The sequence below is a fragment of the Dendropsophus ebraccatus genome, chromosome 14 (genome assembly GCF_027789765.1).
Source record: "Dendropsophus ebraccatus isolate aDenEbr1 chromosome 14, aDenEbr1.pat, whole genome shotgun sequence".
NCBI lineage: Eukaryota > Metazoa > Chordata > Amphibia > Anura > Hylidae > Dendropsophus > Dendropsophus ebraccatus.
Window position 1 is genome coordinate 18,175,170 of NC_091467.1, and position 18,499 is coordinate 18,193,668.

At 45.3% G+C, this 18,499-nt stretch overlaps 2 protein-coding genes across 3 annotated transcripts in view; both read left to right on the forward strand.

The window, feature by feature from the left end:
• The window catches only part of GHDC (GH3 domain containing), a 35,700-nt gene extending 33,629 nt beyond the window's left edge, over positions 1–2,071 (forward strand). For both annotated transcript variants that reach the window (XM_069951639.1, XM_069951640.1), the window contains exon 9: positions 1,498–2,071. In XM_069951639.1, coding sequence (XP_069807740.1) covers positions 1,498–1,719 — 222 coding nt within the window. In that variant the 3' untranslated portion in view covers positions 1,720–2,071. The remainder of the gene's footprint in view (positions 1–1,497) is intronic.
• Positions 2,072–13,031: 10,960 nt separating this feature from the next.
• The window catches only part of LOC138771715 (inactive phospholipase C-like protein 2), a 76,052-nt gene continuing 70,584 nt past the window's right edge, over positions 13,032–18,499 (forward strand). The window contains exon 1 of the mRNA XM_069951638.1: positions 13,032–13,110. The gene's annotated coding sequence lies outside the window, so the exon portion shown is untranslated. The remainder of the gene's footprint in view (positions 13,111–18,499) is intronic.

The following is an 18,499-nucleotide window of genomic DNA, read 5'->3' on the forward strand; positions in this document are numbered from 1 at the left end:
TTCCTGCCTGCTTTCTCTTTCTTCTCCTTTTACTTTCTCTTGCTACTTCTTTCTCTTTCTCCTATGCATTCATTCTCTTTCTTTTTCTGTCCCCTTTCACTTTCTCCTCCGACTTCTTTCTCTTTCTTCCCATCTCCTTTCACTTTCTCCTCTTCTCCTGGATCTTTCCTCACCACGCTGCCTTCTCTATTTCTCCGGCGTCTTTCTCTTTTGCCTTCTCGGTTTTCTCGTCGCTTCTCACTGTCTTCTTTTGGCTCCTTTTTCTCTTTTCTCCTGTCTCTCTTTTCTTTTTTTGCCTTCTCTCTCTCTCTCTTCTCCTGAACCCTTTCACATTCATTCACTTCTGTTTCTTTCTTTTCACAATCAGTTTTTTTATGCCATTGTTTTTCCTTTATAAAATCTTTTTCTCTTCTGACTTTTCTCAGACTCATTTCTCCTTTTTTAGCACTTAAAGGGAATTTGTCATGAAAATGATGTATTGTTTAAGTTTAGTTTTTATATTAAAGGGGGACTCTGGTGAAAAATATTGTTTCCATATCAACTAGTGTCAGAAAGTTATATAGATTTGTAAACTACTTATATTTAAAAATCTCAAGTCTTCCAGTGCTTATCAGTTGCTGTATGTCCTGCAGGAAGTGGTGTATTATTTCCAGTCTGACACAGTGCTCTCTGCTGCCACCTCTGTCCATGTCAGGAACTGTCCAGAGCAGGAGAGATTTTCTATGGACATTTGCTAATGTTCTGGACAGTTCCTGACATGGACAGAGGTGGCAGCAGAGATCACTGTGTCAGACTGGAAAAAAAATACACCACTTCCTGCAGGATGTACAGCAGCTGATAAGTACTGCAAGACTTCATTTTTTTTAAATGAAATAAATTTACAAATATGTAAACCTTTCTGACATCGGTTGATTTGAAAACATTTTTGTTCACTCGAATATTGCTTTAAAAATATTTTTAAAAATTCTTGGTTTGATGTTTTTTTTTCAAATTTTCATTTGTGTTGTTTGTATTTTAAAATAATCCTAAAAACTTGCAGTATCTCCAGTACTGTACAGATCATTTCCCAGCAGTGTACTTCTCCTCTGCACAGGCAGGAGTACAGGGACACGTGACACCAGTATATAGATAACAGAGGTGTACACAATAGCTGCTGCTCTCTGCTCAGTCCCCCCCCCCCCCCCCCCCCCCCCGTAGATTGACTTCCATAAAGGTCCCTGGGGTGCCCAGAAATCTTCTGCATTTATCTAAATTGGACAGATTGCTATCTATGGTCCATTGGGGTAAAGCTTGTAAAGTGGCCTGTAAATATATTAAAGGAAACGCGCCTCTTTTTTTGCCTTTTTTTGGCCCAATAGACTTACTTTATGCATCCGTTTTTTTTTGGTGACAGTGCCCATTTAACATAAAAACTTATTTTCTTTCCCCTTTTAAGTTTATTATATTTTGCTTGATTAAATCTTTTTTAAAAGTTCCATGTATTTATTCTTCCTACAGTTGGATCAAACCCTCCAAGAGCATTTCCTGGTATACAAATCCTTCCGCTTTAAAGGCAGCATTGGACCAGTCCGTGTGCACCTGACAAGTCCCAAGTCATTCCTCAGGCTTCTGGAGCTGGCGGCTAAACTTTCCGGTTTCCCTTTGGACTGCGTTCAACCTCCACGTACACTGAAAAACAAAGAAATGGCTGAAATGATATGGAAACAAGTCCTGTCGTGACTTTCTTCCTTCTCCTTTAACACATTGGACTCTGTAAAAGAAAATGTACCTTTGCACTAGTGAGATCTTAAACCTTGTGTCCGTACAGGTCCTTAGAGGTGATCTATCAGCGGTACCTGTGGGCATCACCACTCTTTGGGTCTCAATGGATGTAACCAGCTCTAGCCGAAGGTTGAAAAAATATCAAGTTGTCTGACCATTTAGGCTAGAGCTGTATACTTCATATCATCCACCTTGTTAGGCTGGGCCCACTCTACGTTTTTCCTATCCGTTAAGCGTATACGCTAGAGATGAGCGAACCTGGAGAGTGCTCAAGTCCATCTGAACCAGAACTTTCGGCATTTGATTAGCGGTGGCTGCTGAAGTTGGATAAAGCCCTAAGGCTATGTGGAAAACATGAATATAGTCATTGGCTGTATCCATGTTTTCCAGACAACCTTAGAGCTTTATCCAAGTTCAGCAGCCCCAGCTAATCAAATGATGAAAGTTCGGGTTCGGATGGACTCGAACCCCAACCCGGTTCACTCATCTCTAGTTATCGGAAAGCAGAAAAGTCCTACCTCTGCCTGTCTGACTGCTCCACCTCCCCCTCTGCCTGTCCATGCAAGTAACTTCCACAGACAAGAGGAAGCATGGTGCGGGCAGTCACCAATAGCTTGCTGATGATACCGATGTTGAGGCAACATTGGGCAGCTACTGGAGATCTTGTGTGTCCGCCATTTCGCCCGCACACAGTGCCTGTGGCCCCTGCAGCATGCTCCTGTTACCTGGAGTGGCCGGAGAGCAGGAAAGGCAGGACCTTCCCTGCTCTCCCGACATTCCTTTTAAGATAATCATCATGTGAACGTACACTAACATTGAGAGGAAGGAGGGAGAGAGAGCGCTGCCACAGCCAGTGTTCTCTGATCTATGTCGATCAGAGGCACCAGCACAGACAACTATGTTAAGGAGTTACACAAACTCTACAGGTACAATATTTAAAAAAGTTGCTTAAAGGCATGATTTTTAGAAATGAGCGAACTTGACCTGAACAATAGACATTTGAATCCCACTGCCTGGAGAAGGTAGATGGAGCCTGAAGACTGCCTGGAAAGCATGGATACAGACTATGTGTACAGATTGTGTAGTTTCTTTACCATGTGCTATAAAATAACAAGAAGAGCAAACATTTATAATGCACACAGGCCTCAAAAGTGACTCCTGACTGGGGAACTGGTTTTACAGCATTTACTATGTATATATAGACCACGACAGATTTTCATGTATAATGTATAAAATAGGATACGAATATCCATAATGTCTAAAATCCATAAAAAGCTTAAAGATGAAAGGCTCCTATTGTAAGTCTTAATAGCCTATAACTAGCCATATGGCTGTCTTTTCTCTTGCAGGAAGTGGTTAATCTTCGCCTCGTTCCTCTGCCCTCAGTGACGGTTTTCAGGTTTTCCTTTAGAAGATGGTCGCAGTAAGCTGAGGTTAACCCTGTTTACTGAATACCCCCATGTCTAACAGGAGGATCAGTAGCATAGCCTACATCCATAATGTACAGCACTTCAAAGGAAAGTAACATTTGTAATATATTAAGAATGCTTCGTATTATCCCCTGGGGTCGCGTTACGTTCAAAGAGTTTATGTGGAGAAAAAAAAATACGGCCAAGCTAAGTGAGAAGAGCGCAGTGCTCTCTATTTCTGATATACAGTAAGTATGGGTCACTGTATCTTCTATCCATACATCCCGTACATCACTGGATGTGCATACGTGTAGAAACAGCCTCAGGTCTCGAGTGCTGCTCTTGGGGACTACATTAGCAGGTTGTAGCATGTTTATTCCATTACTTTAGACATGTTAATATTTTCCATAGCTGTGTTGTTTTTCGCCTCCCCGCTCACTCTTTTAGACTATGGGGAGATTTATCAAACATGGTGTAAAGTAAAACTGGCTCAGTTGCCCCTAGCAACCAATCAGATTCCACCTTTCATTCCTCACAGACTCTTTGGAAAATGAAAGGTGGAATCTGATTGGTTGCTAGGGGCAACTGAGCCAGTTTCACTTTACACCATGTTTGATAAATCTCCCCCATGGTGTAAAGTGAAAGTGGCTCAGTTGCCCCTAGCAACCAATCAGATTCCATCTTTCATTTTTCAAATAGCCTGTGAGGAATGAAAGGTGGAATCTGATTGGTTGCTAGGGGCAACTGAGGCAGTTTCACTTTACACCATGTTTGATAAATCTCTCCCTATGTTCACACAGCGTAAAAAATACGGAAAACTACTGCCGTCATTTTCATTTAAAACAACGGCCGCAATTTTCCTTGGCTGCAGAGAACATAGAAGGCAATGGAACAGCGGCTGCAGTGCTCACACACAGCGTGCATTACATCAATGGGAGCTGCGCGGCAGTAATCTTCTGCATTACGCAGCCCGTCTTGAAGTTATAGGACTGAACTGGTTGAAAAACCTTTCCAATTTCTGTTTTTCCTCCTAGCAAACAGCAGGGGACAACAGAATCCGGTAAGAATAATCTCATTCCAGTCGCAGGGTTTATCATGCACTTTGGATTATACGCCAACATCCGTGTTCCCATAACCTTGGGGTATGCTCACCAGCAGTATAGCTCACACAGGTGAATACACACTGCACTAGTCGCATTTTTTTCTTAAACAACATTGTTTCCAGTCATCCCTGCAGATGTTTAGTTATATGTTACCTTGGACTACTGGCCCTTTAAGAAATGTGGCAATTGCCTCTCTATCTGAAATTCTATTCTCAGTCTGTCTGTGATCTATAGAACCCCATACACATTACAACCTGCAGATGGCACCACTGGACAAACCTTCTAGGCTCTAAGGATCAGGCATATTGGACTGCAACTGCCCTATCCATTTTGGTGTGTGGGGTTAAGGAGGAGGGGCAGGGCCTGTGCAAATTTACACTATATCATAGTTGACATAGATTCAGCTAAAACAACAAAAAACTTTCGTAGTACATGACTGGGGACTTAAAGGGGTTGTTCACCAATTTTTTTTCCTTTTAAATCAACTGGTGCCAGAGATTCGTAATTTCCTTCTTTTAAAAAATCTCAAGCCTTCCAGTACTTATCAGCTGCTGTTTGTCCTGCAAGTAGTGGCAGTCTTTACAGTCTGGAGAGCAGGAGAGGTTTTCTACAAGGATTTGCTACTGCTCTGGACAGTTCCTGACATGAACAGAGGTGGCAGCAGAGAGCACTGTCTCAGACTGGAAAGAATACACCTCTTCCTGCAGGACATACAGCAGCTGATAAGTACTGGAAAACTGGAGATTTTTTTTAATAGAAGTATTACAAATCACTGGCACCAGTTCATTTAAAAGAAAAGAAAATGGTGAACAACCCCTTTAAGCCAAGCTGAAATCTCCTGAGCAGGAAAGATTATTGGTCTCTAGACAGCTGTTTCAGTGTTATTGCCCCTCATAGCAGGGTGCTGACTGGCTGCAGAGAGGTCTAACATCATCAGACTAAAGTAATATCCCCAGTAGAGATGAACAAACCTGAGCGTGCAGCATTTGATAATCGGTGGCTGAAGAAGTTGCATGCAGCCGTAGGGAGACCTGGAAAACATCATTATGGCCTATGGCTGTTTCCGTGTTTTCCAGGCAGCCTTAGGGCTGCATCCAACTTCTTCAGCCACTGGTAATCAAATGCTGCACACTCAGGTTTGGATGAACCCGATCATACTGGAGGTTCTCTCATCTCTAATCCCCAGTCACGGTCTAAGGCTTCTGATCAAACACTGACTTGATGAAACACTAGGTGGCATCAGACAGCTGTTTTGCATATCCTCCTTCCCAGAATTCCCAGTGGAGCCTGAAAAGCATCTATATGAGGCTCTCTTCAAGGGGAAATATTAACCCTTTGATCACACTGGAGTATAATACACAAGTCCTAATCCATTTCTACCATTGTGCCCTTTATACTATAGACTTCAGCATATCATCATGATAAGTGGGGCTCCCAGCAGCAATATATAAGGGGGGGTACTGATATAAGGTTATTCCTGGGATCTTCCTGCCTGTTATTATTAGATCAGCCTCTTCATAGTAATGGTATACCAGGGATTTGCTGTTAGTCTGTCCATTTACCAGGGGTGAAGCAACACTATAACACAGAGGCGGTAACACTGCTTTAATGTTCTGTATTTCTGGAATAATTGTGCTTGAAGTGATTGTTTTACCCACTCTGGCCTTTTAGCAGTTTCAGCTTGAGGAAGCAGCTTATCCCTTCTCTAGGAAATGGTGACATAACTGGGGCACGAGTCTTGTGTCATTGCTTCTTACTGAACCAATTTGTTGCATTTTGTATTGATTTAGCACCTAAAATGGCTTAAAGTGGGCGCGTAGGAGGCCGGGGATTGGTGCTCCAGAGACTGCAGACTGGGTGGGTGCTACTTTCTCATATACACCCCATTCCATTATCACTTCTGCCAGGAGCTGTTCTCTGCTTCTCAAGTAAGGCTGAAAGGGTAGATAGGCCCAGGGTCTAAAGCTAGCCGTACATTTCCCATAGCATTCATATAGCTGTGTCTCTCAGTCCCCACCTATATATGGAGAAGCGAGCAGTGTCTTCCAATAGGAAATAATGTAAATGTGTTTAATTGGTTCCAAACATTACCTACAGTACCCATATATTTACATTGTATTTTTCGAAAGAAAATTATTTTTGCCGGAGTACCCCATTAAAGGGATCAGCAGCAGTAAAAATAAGAAAACAAGTCATACTGTGGTTCTCCGGTGCCCCTGGGTGCGCAGCAGTGTCCCGCCTCAGTTAGTGATTGGCCGAGTGGACTGGTTCTACTGAAAAGGAACGGCAAGTGATGACTATCAAAGGTCCGGAAGGTGCTGGAACGAATAGGATATGTGTAAAGCAGAGGTAGGCGAGCATGACTTGTTCTTAAGGGTGCATTCACACGTACAGGATCCGCAGCAGATTTAATGGTGCAGACTTCATGCTGTGTTCAGTTATTTAGATCAAATCCGCTTCGATGCGGTGTGTGTGAAGCTACCCTTAAAATTTTCTTTTTATTTTGATGCTGGAATGCCCCTTTAAGACTGCAGTTGCACCGCATTGCATTCTCATATGTCCTCATAGTCCAAATGGTTTACTTTCCTGGCATAACATACCAATGATAGCCGAGTGACCGCCATGAAATGGACACCCTGCTCCGGAATCTAGTCCTGGTGCCCTTTTCCTATCCCAGAGGATTAGGTGACCTATACGGGACAGCAGCTCTTGGCACCACTGTCGGGAGGATCATGACATCTGTCTCTATGGCAGGGTTACACAACAAACTCAGCTCTGCTGTATCCTGAACTGGCGGTGTTTTTCTATAATGCACGTACTTACTATTGCAGAAACTCCTGTACATCTGTATTAGAAGACTGACGTATACAGGACCATGCGTATGGAGTTGAATGTAAAGCTAAAGCAGGTATCTATATAGAATATGTACGGATAGTACAAGCATCCCGTTTATGGCTGAATGTATACATAACCCATGTGTATAGCTGGTTAGAACATGTTCCTGTAAGAATTTGCCACATTCCACTTTTTTTTCTTCTTTTCTAACACAGCCTATGCTGTTTCTATGGAATATGCATATGCTTCTTCCACCTGATGATGTATTTTCATGCGGCGGAGAGACAGTGGGTGGCATCTCTAAAATCTCGAATCTGAAATTATGATGTACGAACATAACTGTCTCTCAATGTGTCAGAAAGATGTCACACAGAAGATCACAGACAAAAGCTACAGTCAGGGCTGCAATACATTGCCTACACTATTCTCCATCAAAGGATGACTTTCCGCTGGTTTATAAAGTGCATAAGGTATTCTACGTCAACTATGGCCTCTCATTGTAAGTGCCTTTGGTATTAGGATCGCTCGAAAAATATTCCCCTTAAGGGGGTACTCCGGCGTTTTTTTTTTCTTTTAAATCAATTGGTAATTGACTCCCATTTAAAAATCTCAAGTCTTCCAGTACTTATCAGCTGCTGTATGTCCTACAGAAGTGGTGTATTCTTTCCAGTCTGACACAGTGTTCTCTGCTGCCACCACTGTCCATGTCAGGAACTGTCCAGAGTAGGAGAGGTTTGCTACTGCTCTGGACAGTTCCTGACATGGACAGAGGTGGCAGCAGAGAGCACTGTGTCAGAATGGAAAGAATACACCACTTACTGCAGGACATACAGCTGATAATTACTGGAAGACTTAAAAATTATGGTAAATTACAAATATGCATAACTTTCTGAAACCAGTTAATTTGAAAGAAATTCAACAGGAGTTCCCTTTTTAATGCCCCATAATGTCTATATATATATATATATATATATATATATATATATATATATATATACACACACACTCACCGGCCACTTTATTAGGTACACCATGCTAGTAACAGGTTGGACCCCCTTTTGCCTTCAGAACTGCCTCAATTCTTGGTGGCATAGATACAACAAGGTGCTGGAAGCTTCCTCCGAGATTTTGGTCCATATTGACATGATGACATCACACAGTTGCCGCAGATTTGTCGGCTGCACATCCATGATGCGAATCTCCCGTTCCACCACATCCCAAAGATGCTCTATTGGATTGAGATCTGGTGACTGTGGAGGCCATTGGAGTACAGTGATCTCATTGTCATGTTCAAGAAACCAGTCTGAGATGATTCTAGCTAGTTCATAAAGGGATGGACATGGTCAGCAACAATACTCAGGTAGGCTGTGGCGTTGCAACGATGCTCAATTGGTACCAAGGGGCCCAAAGAGTGCCAAGAAAATATTCCCCACACCATGACACCACCACCACCACCAGCCTGAACCGTTGATACGAGGCAGGATGGATCCATGCTTTCATGTTGTTGACTCCAAATTCTGACCCTACCATCCGAATGTCGCAGCAGAAATCGAGACTCATCAGACCAGGCAACGTTTTTCCAATCTTCTACTGTCCAATTTCGATGAGCTTGTGCAAATTGTAGCCTCAGTTTCCTGTTCTTAGCTGAAAGGAGTGGCACCCGGTGTGGTCTTCTGCTGCTGTAGCCCATCTGCCTCAAAGTTGGACGTACTGTGCGTTCAGAGATGCTCTTCTGCCTACCTTGGTTGTAACGGTTGGCTATTTGAGTCACTGTTGCCTTTCTATCAGCTGGAACCAGTCTGCCCATTCTCCTCTGACCTCTGGCATCAACAAGGCATTTCCGCCCACAGAACTGCCGCTCACTGGATGTTTTTTCTTTTTCGGACCATTCTCTGTAAACCCTAGAGATGGTTGTGCGTGAAAATCCCAGTAGATCAGCAGTTTCTGAAATACTCAGACCAGCCCTTCTGGCACCAACAACCATGCCACGTTCAAAGGCACTCAAATCACCTTTCTTCCCCATACTGATGCTCGGTTTGAACTGCAGGAGATTGTCTTGACCATGTCTACATGCCTAAATGCACTGAGTTGCCGCCATGTGATTGGCTGATTAGAAATTAAGTAGTAACGTGCAGTTGGACAGGTGTACCTAATAAAGTGGCCGGTGAGTGTGTGTATATATATATATATATATATATATATATATATATATATATATAATGAATGAATTATTATTAAAAAACCTTTCCAATTTTACAAATTAAAAAAAAAAAAATAATTTAAGATGGTGCCAACTACAGCTCACCGTGCAAAAGAAAAACCTGCACAATGTTACACTTAACCTAGGGGGATCAGACTGACACTACAATTCTCATCATGCCTGGACAGTTAAAGCTTTAGCCATCCAGGCATGATGGGAATTGTATTTTTGCAACAGCTGGAGGGCCTGAGTTTAAACAATCATGACTCTTTAAAACAGAAAATTGTCCGGTCTTTAAGATTATAGGATTATACATGTAAGTTGTTTCGATGTGTTTAAGCTGTGGTTATTCCCAGTAATACATAGGAAGATACATTAGGCGCCTTGTATTATACATATCCACTTTTCTCCATATATTCAGGTAAGATAAGTTTGCCTCTGAATATCGCTGCCATTCCAAGGCATCAGACTTTTTTTTTTTTTTTTTTACAATTATTTGCTTTGTTCCTCTTATTAAAATTGCAATGGAAATAATAAATAGGCAATCGGAAATAGCAGAGAGAAAAAAAATAATCTCCTAATAATAGACGGGTGTAAGGAGTGTAACCTCCCACGTATCTACCTGACGTCACTCTCCTTCCAATCCAATTACTAAACAAACGCCGGGCTAACATCACCTTCAGATTGCTCTGCTATTGTCCTGCCTGGCGAATTTCATAAACTAAATGGAGGCTGGATTAAGTGGGGGAGAATAAATGTATTAAAATGGAGAGGGAGAAAAATCAGAGCTATTTTATGTATTGAAAAGAGCAGTTTAAATAAATCCCCATTAATAGAGATTGTAGAGCGACTCCAGCCGCTTTCTTCTTGATTACATGGCTGGATATGTTAACTCTTGTGTGGAGGGGAGTGGGGGTTTATACCTGCGTGCGTGCGGATGATCTACCTACTGGGGCTGGATTTGTGGACGGTCATCTCCACCATCTGTATTGCCATCAGTGCATTTTAATTGATCATTTGTCTAATGTTGGTATTTTTAATAGGGATATGGCTTATGCAGCTTATGAGGATTGTGCTTTTATAAAGGGACGGTGGATTTAAAGGAGACTCGTGTTTTTGTGTAAAAAAAACAACAACAATAATTTAAGATATTAAAGGGTTATAAGGTCATAAAAAATTACATTTCGCACAGACTGGCATATGAGTAAAAAAAAAAAAAGCTATACTCACCTCTCCTCAACCTCCACAGCTGCAGCGCCAATGCTCCTGATCTCCTATCTTTAGTGCTTCTTCCCTGCATGATCTGCCCCCCTCAGCTGCTGTGTCAGTTCCTGCAGAGAGGAACAATCAGTGACAAGGAGACTGGGGAGTGTTGGCACTGCAGCTGAGGTGAGTATACTTAATTTTTAATTTTCATGCCAAATATTTTTGTTAATGCTGAGACACCACCATTAAAGAGTTAGTTTATTTGGGATTTTTTATTTTATTTTAATTTACTACTAGATTGTTCTTGATAGAGGGGATTCTCCTCTTTGGGAATCCATGTAATAATCAGAGTGGACAGCAGTAGAGATGAGCGCAACTCAAACATGCTCAAGTACGTACGAACTCAGAAGTCTCTGCATTTGATTACCGGTGGCTGAAGAAGTTTGAATAGTCAACATGTAATGCTTTATTTCTCCTGTGGTGGCACTGTAGGGGAACTGAACACTCACCAGCCAGAGATTGATTGCTGGGAATGGCCAAGCTGCAGGATACCTGTAAAACGATATAAGCATCTTTTTAGGTTTTGTTTTCCTTTTGCATTTTATTTGACCTCATATTAAACTTTAAAAGCCTTTTTTTTAGCTTTTATTTTTTTTTGGTGACTGGATTGATGTACGGGACTTGTCTACCAGTAGAGATCCTTGTATATCAGTTATGTAGGGCATGAAGGGGTGGGGAGGGAGGAGGCATGCACGCTACAGCTCAGTCCAGCCTCTACAACACAAATATAACCAATATGTAAACCTTCTTTTGTGTTGGTGGAATGTTAGATATGTGATCTTCGATGTACTGTACTGGTAGCATTCTCTGGTGTCTGCTATATTTGGCTAAAGTATGCAATAGGAAAAAAAACATTCCTATAAGTTCCCATCATGGGATGAAATATAGTAGTGAATTCTGTTTTCCCAATGATTAGAAAACATTTTAACCCATTGGACCAACCACATTTGATTGCTGGGATTATTGGCAACTGTTCTGGATGGAAAGAGGTTAGTGATTTGACAAAGCTCCGTTCAGATTTGCATTGAAAACCCTCTTCTAAAGTCCATCATATTTAAAATGAACAGTGGCGTCGGTCTATTCCCAGGCAGCGGCCCAGCCTGAAGCACTGGAGGTGGGCTCGCCCACCCCCTGTGTGGTGAAACCCCGGCCCTTGGTGACGTGGCTCCTTTGATTGTAATGAATCCTTGTCACAGAGGGGGGGAGGTTTTGTCACACTGGGGGTGGTCGGGCCCACCTCCAGTGCTTCAGGCCGAGCTGGTCCTGGGAATAGACCAGCACCTTAAAAAAAGGACCGCAGCACCAGCATCCCTGTGACAGCAGCAGTCTATTGATATAAAAAACACTTAGTGATGTACCTGATGTTACATTCACTTTAAAGGGTTAGTAGGAAACACAAAAAATATATATGTTTTTGCTAATACTGTACATTGCTTATCCTGCGGAAAATGCATTAGTCCATTTTGCTTAAAAAAACCCTTTAAGTCGTACCCCTTAAAACTGGTATTAAAAAAAAAATCTTTTGACATGTCACATAGATATGTTGAAAGTTTTGATCAGTCGGATTTGAGTGTTCAGACCGCGAGCGATCAGGGGAAGCAGTAGGGAGACGTGTGCGATGAATGGCTCCATAGACTCACATTATGCGGCCGTCCAGGTCACAAGACACCGAGACGGGAGAGAACACGCTGTCTGAACACTAAGATCCCGACTGATCAAACCTTTTGATGGGTCTCTAACATAATTTTTTTTTCTAATGACAGGCGTAATTTAAATTGAGTCCAACTTCTGAGACCCCTGCCAAGACCCCACTCCTGTTTACCTCCTTAAAGAAGGGTTAAAGAGGTATTCTAAGATAAAATAAGTTGTCCTCCATTAACAAGATAGAGGACAAGTAAGAGATTGGGGGGAGGGGCTGATCTCCGTACCCCCCAGAAATCTCCGTATTGGCCCGCAGCTCCTTTGTTTTAAATAGAGCCACAGGTACGGCATGTGACCTGCAGCTCTATTCATTCCTATGGAGCCGTCAGAGAGAGCCGAGTGCTGTACTCTGCTCTCTCTGGGGGCTCCATTCTTTGTCTATGGAAGCGCCAGACAGAGCTGAGTACAACACTTAGTTCTTTCCAACGGCTCTATAGGATGGATTGAGCCATAGGTCATGTGCCATACCTGTGGCTCTATTCAAAACAAAGAAGCTGCGGGCCGATACGGAGATTGCTGGGGGGTACGGAAGTCAGACCTCCCCGCAATCTCTTACTTGTCCCCTATATACATAAAGCAGCTATACTTACCTTTCCCTCAACTGTGCTGCCTTACTGCTCACAGACCCCTGTTGACCTCCTGCAGAGGCTGTGATATCACAACTGAGGAATGCCCATCCAGCCAATCAGGGACTGAGGCGGGACACTGCTGCAGTCACTGATCGGTTATGCGGGGAGTTCATGTTGAACCGTGAGGACACAGGAAGCTGGGAGAAACTTAGTTACTTAGCAGTTGTCCGTGTATTGTAAGCAGTGGAGAGAAGGCACTGGGATGGGTAAGTATAGCTGCTTTATTATGTTCCCAGCACATTTTTTTTCAATTTTCGCCGTTCTCCTTTAACTTCAAATCATTGACCATCCCAGCAGTGAGATCCCCTTTGATCAAGGGCACATCCTAGCAATTTACCGTGGCTTCTGATGGTGGGAAATCCTTTTACATGCTTTTGCATCTTTGTTATGCGGCAAATATTACACTGACATTTAATCCAAAGTAGAGGGGGAGAAAAAACTCCGAGATAGAAAATAAGACAGATGCCCATTGTTATAAGAGACACCGGCCACATGACGAAGGTCAGGGTCGGAGCCAAAGATTAGATACTGGCCAGTATGGTAGAAGAATGTGTCTTATTAACCCTATGTGAGCCAAATATTTGAATAATTCAAGCCTGAGAAGAGTTGCATAGGAGCAGCTCCACCATATATTTAGATCACTAGTAATAGTGCCATCACTTACTGATCGGTGGTGGTCTGACTGCTGGGCCGGTCACTGATCAGTACAGTGAAGGTACAGTACAGCTGCAGCGTTACTGGGTTGTTTAGGCAGAAAACTAAAGCACAACCTCATTCACTTGAATTGGTGGCTGGGAGCGCTGCTCTGGAGCATCAGAAGGGACCCTTAAAAATATGATGCAGTGGCAAATCCTTGCATGATGTGACAACATTACCAATAGCGCAGTAGCCTTATGGTATTCTCAGGATGACAGACTACCATGTGCGGGAGAGCCATTCACATTCTAAATATGATAGATTCACGCAATCAGCGGAGAACAATATTTTTATTGTTGGTTGTTTATCTACCTTATTTCCTGTTGCTTACATAGAGGCCGTGTATATGGCGGGGATACAGTCACTCTCAGCAGGCCAAGGCTGGGCATTATAAATGCAAAGGATTGTTCCGCTCTGAACAATTATGGCTTTATGTACTAGTTGCCTTTAGGCCTCATTCAGACCTTGTGGTTTGAGGAAGTTGTCCAGCTCTCGGTGTTCTGCAGCTACTTCTTGCACTTTGGTGCCTTTTTATTTAGTTCGGAAAATGGTGAAATTGAGGAAATTTGTATTCAAGACTTGTAGATTTTGTAGTTTTTTTTTTATAGATGGTGCCGCTCTTTTATGTTACAGGAGCCACAAGGAAGTGTGTCCTGATTATAGAGAGTCTGTATGTCCTGTCTCCACCCTGGAGCAGTCACCATCTCCGATGCCAGTTTCGTGGCTTAAGAGGGCCCTCACCTGTTCTGTGCATGGTCTGTAAATATGGACGGTGTGTTACAGAAGGAAATGCGAATGCTGGGAGTTCCGCAAATGTTGAAATCTTTGTGCTACCGTACTGATACAGACGCGTGGTTATGTCAGTACAGTAGCGTGTAGATTTGAACAGTTTTGGAGCTCCCGGTCAGTGGCGTAGCTACCATGGAAGCAGACCACACAACTGCTATTGGGGCCTATTCCATGGCCCGATAATCATTTAGCGAGGGCTGCAGGGACATCGTTACCGATGCCCTTGCAGCCCTTGTTTAAACACCTTACATTACCTACACATGTAGCAGGGCTTCTCCTGCGCTCCTTCTGCCTCCTGATCCGGCGCGCAGCAGCAGCTTCGTTGCGGACCTGGCCAGTGATTGGCTGAGCGGTCTGTCAGCTGCTGTTGCGCTTGGGACCAGGAGGAAGACGGAGCGCAGGAGAAGACCTGCAACATGCTTAGGTAATGTATGGTGCTTGTGAAATCGCCGGTCTCCCGCCACGCATCGCTATTGCACGCAGCGGTGCGCGGTCAGTGCCCGGTGATTTTAGGTTTGAACCTAAATAAACAATCAAATAAACAATGGCCACTTCACCTCGGGTGCCGGGGAAAAGCTGGCCAGGAGCGGGCAGTGCTGAATGGCCGGCGGCTTGATGAGCAGAGCGCTGATCAATCCCTCATCTCTTCTCGCCTACATGGAAGGATACGTCCCCTGTGTCACCAGCATACAGGCTCACACTGCAGTATACGGCAGACTGATCACTAACAGAGCTATATACAGGCCCCTATAGTGTGCAGGAGGTGTGGTGAGGCTGTGTGTGGACATATATATAGAGATGTATATATAGGCAGCTCTATACTTAGTCCTGTCTGGATCTGTACGTTGCCTTCCTGTGTGTACATTATCCTGTCAGCTATTGATTAGTGCCGTGATTGCTCGGCCACGGAGCTGCGTATAGGTTAACCCCTCATCTGCCTGCTGCGTACGCTGAACAGGAATTAAGTGTGAGAAAACCCTGATCTAAGGGATGAGACAGGACGGGGTTAATTCTGCGCTCACAGGATGGTTTCCACCTGGGTGACCTGGAGTGTATCCCCCCTGGATATACAGAGAGGCTATGGTCCTCCGCAACGCATGGTGTGGAAATATGCGATACATCTGCAGCTTTACAGTCCAGTGTGAACACGCTCCAACACAGGATTTCATGAGCTATAGAAATATGGGGGATTTATCAAACATGGTGTAAAGTGAAACTGCCTCAGTTGCCCCTAGCAACCAATCAGATTCCACTTTTCATTTTTCCAAAGAGCCTGTGAGGAATGGAAGGTGGAATCTGATTGGTTGCTAGGGGCAACTGAGCCAGTTTCACTTTACACCATGTTCGATAAATCTCCCCCTATATATATATATATATATATATATATAATGTGCTTATGGGCGGCTCTCATACTGGACATACAATCAGGGGGCTATGGCCACTACTCTGAGCGGCTTCTGGGCTGGACCAATCCCAATGGAAGACAAAGGTGTTAAAGGGGTACTCCAGCGGGGGGGGGGGGGGAGGTGGCCGGGGGAAAAGACGTCCACTCACCTCCCAGGTTCCAGCGGCGGGTCCCGCATCGCAGCGCTCCGGTGCCCGGCCGATCCGTTTCAAATCCGCTCAGATCCCGCCTCTGTCACTGACTGGCTGAGCGGACCTAATACGTATCGTCACGGGCTCGTGTCAGACACCAGGAAGCGGCCGGGGACCGGAGCACCGCGATGCAGGACCCGCCGCTGGAACCGGGAAGGTGAGTGGACGTCTTTTCTCTCAGCCACTTACTCCCTGGTGTCAGGAAAAAAATGCCCCCCCGCTGTAATACCCCTTAAAACTGGCGGCCCTCCAGCTCTTACAGAACTACAATTCCCATCATGCTTCAGCATTGGCTGTCCAGGAATGATGAATTGTAGTTTTGGAGGGAGGCCAGTGTGACACCACTGCTGTAAGGCCTAGTCTCCTGCCAGCAATTGGAGACATATCGCCTGCCATGTTGTGCCATATGCTACCTGCGCTAGTAGGATGGAGGGGGAGGAAATGCAACTATTTTTAAAGGGGTACTCCAGCACAAAAATGTATTTCAAATCAACTGACTGTCAATTTACTATAAAAAAATATCTCGTCTTCTGTTACTTATCAGCTGCTGTATGTCCTGCAGGAAGTGGTGTATTCTTTTCAGTCTGACACAGTGCTCTCTGCTGCCACCTCTGTCCATGTCAGGAACTGTCCAGAGTAGGAGAGGATTTCTATTGGGATTTGGTTCTGCTCTGGACAGTTCCTGACATGGACAGAGGTGGCAGCAGAGAGCACTGTGTCAGACTGAAAAGAATACACCACTTCCTGCAGGCCATACAGCAGCTGATAAGTACTGGAAGACTGGAGATTTTTAATAGAAGTAAATTACAAATCTAGATAACTTTCTGACCTCAAGTCGCTGGAGTACCCCTTTAAGTGATTTCTTTTTCCCGCTTACACTATGGCTGCTATCACTCCCGGTATTGTGTCACATTACGTCACATGTCGCAGGAAGCCCGGAGACGTCTCCCAATAATCCCACCGTGAACTTTGGTGACCGATACTTGGGCGACAATGGAGGGGACGCACATTGTCATTGGTGAGGACCTTTCCTCCGGTCTCGGTGCAGGCAGGGAGCCGCTGTCCGGTACAGTGAGAGCTCCGGGAGGCTCGGTGCTGGCAGCGCGGGGGTTAATGGTGCGGACCCCGGGAGCAGCACGTGTGTGAGGAAGTCCCAGCGCCGCGGCCGGGGGAGGGGAGCGCAGCTCCGGAGCCTGATGGAGAGAGGCAGAGCCGGCTGCAGAGCGAGCACCCCGGGCCGCCCCGACACACCCGAGGACCACCACACACCGGAGCACCCCGGGCCGCCCCGACACACCGGAACACCCCGGGCCGCCCCGACACACCGGAGGACCCCCACACACCGGAGCACCCCGGGCCACCCCGACACACCCGAGGACCCCCACACACCGGAACACCCCGGGCCGCCTCCACACACCGGAGCACCACGGGACCCTGACACACACCGCGCACCGAAGCACTGCGGGACCCCGACACACAGCGGCGCTGCTGATCTCTACTGCTCACCGCACACCGATCCTGGAGCACAGAGAGCCGGACACTACAGCCCTGATCCCTACTGATCCTGCAGGACACTACAGCCCTGATCCCTACTGATCCTGCAGCACACAGAGCCTGATCCCTACTGATCCTGCAGCACACAGAGCCTGATCCCTACTGATCCTGCAGCACAGAGCCAGACACTACAGCCCTGATCCCTACTGATCCTGCAGCACACAGAGCCTGATCCCTACTGATCCTGCAGCACAGAGAGCCGGACACTACAGCCCTGATCCCTACTGATCCTGCAGGACACTACAGCCCTGATCCCTACTGATCCTGCAGCACACAGAGCCTGATCCCTACTGATCCTGCAGCACACAGAGCCTGATCCCTACTGATCCTGCAGCACAGAGAGCCGGACACTACAGCCCTGATCCCTACTGATCCTGCAGGACACTACAGCCCTGATCCCTACTGATCCTGCAGCACACAGAGCCTGATCCCTACTGATCCTGCAGCACACAGAGCCGGACACTAGAGCCCTGATCCCTACTGATCCTGCAGCACACAGAGCCTGATCCCTACTGATCCTGCAGTATAGAGAGCCAGACACTACAGCCCTGATCCCTACTGGTCCTGCAGCACAGAGAGCCGGACACTACATGCCTAATCCCTACTGATCCTGCAACACGGAGCCGGACACTACAGCCCTGATCCTGCAGCACACAGAGCCTGATCCCTACTGTTTCTGCAGCACACAGAGCCGGACACTACAGCCCTGATCCCTACTGATCCTGCAGCACAGAGAGCCAGACGCTACAGCCCTAATCCCTACTGATCCTGCAGAGCAGAGAGCCGGACACTACAGCCCTGATCCCTACTAATCCACTGACCCTACAGCCCTGATCCCTACTGATCCTGCAGCACACATCCCGTCTGATCCACTGACATTACAGCATAGATCCCCAAATCTGACCTCTGACCTTGCAGTACAGATCCTCATAAACTTAGTAACCCTGAAGCACAGATCTC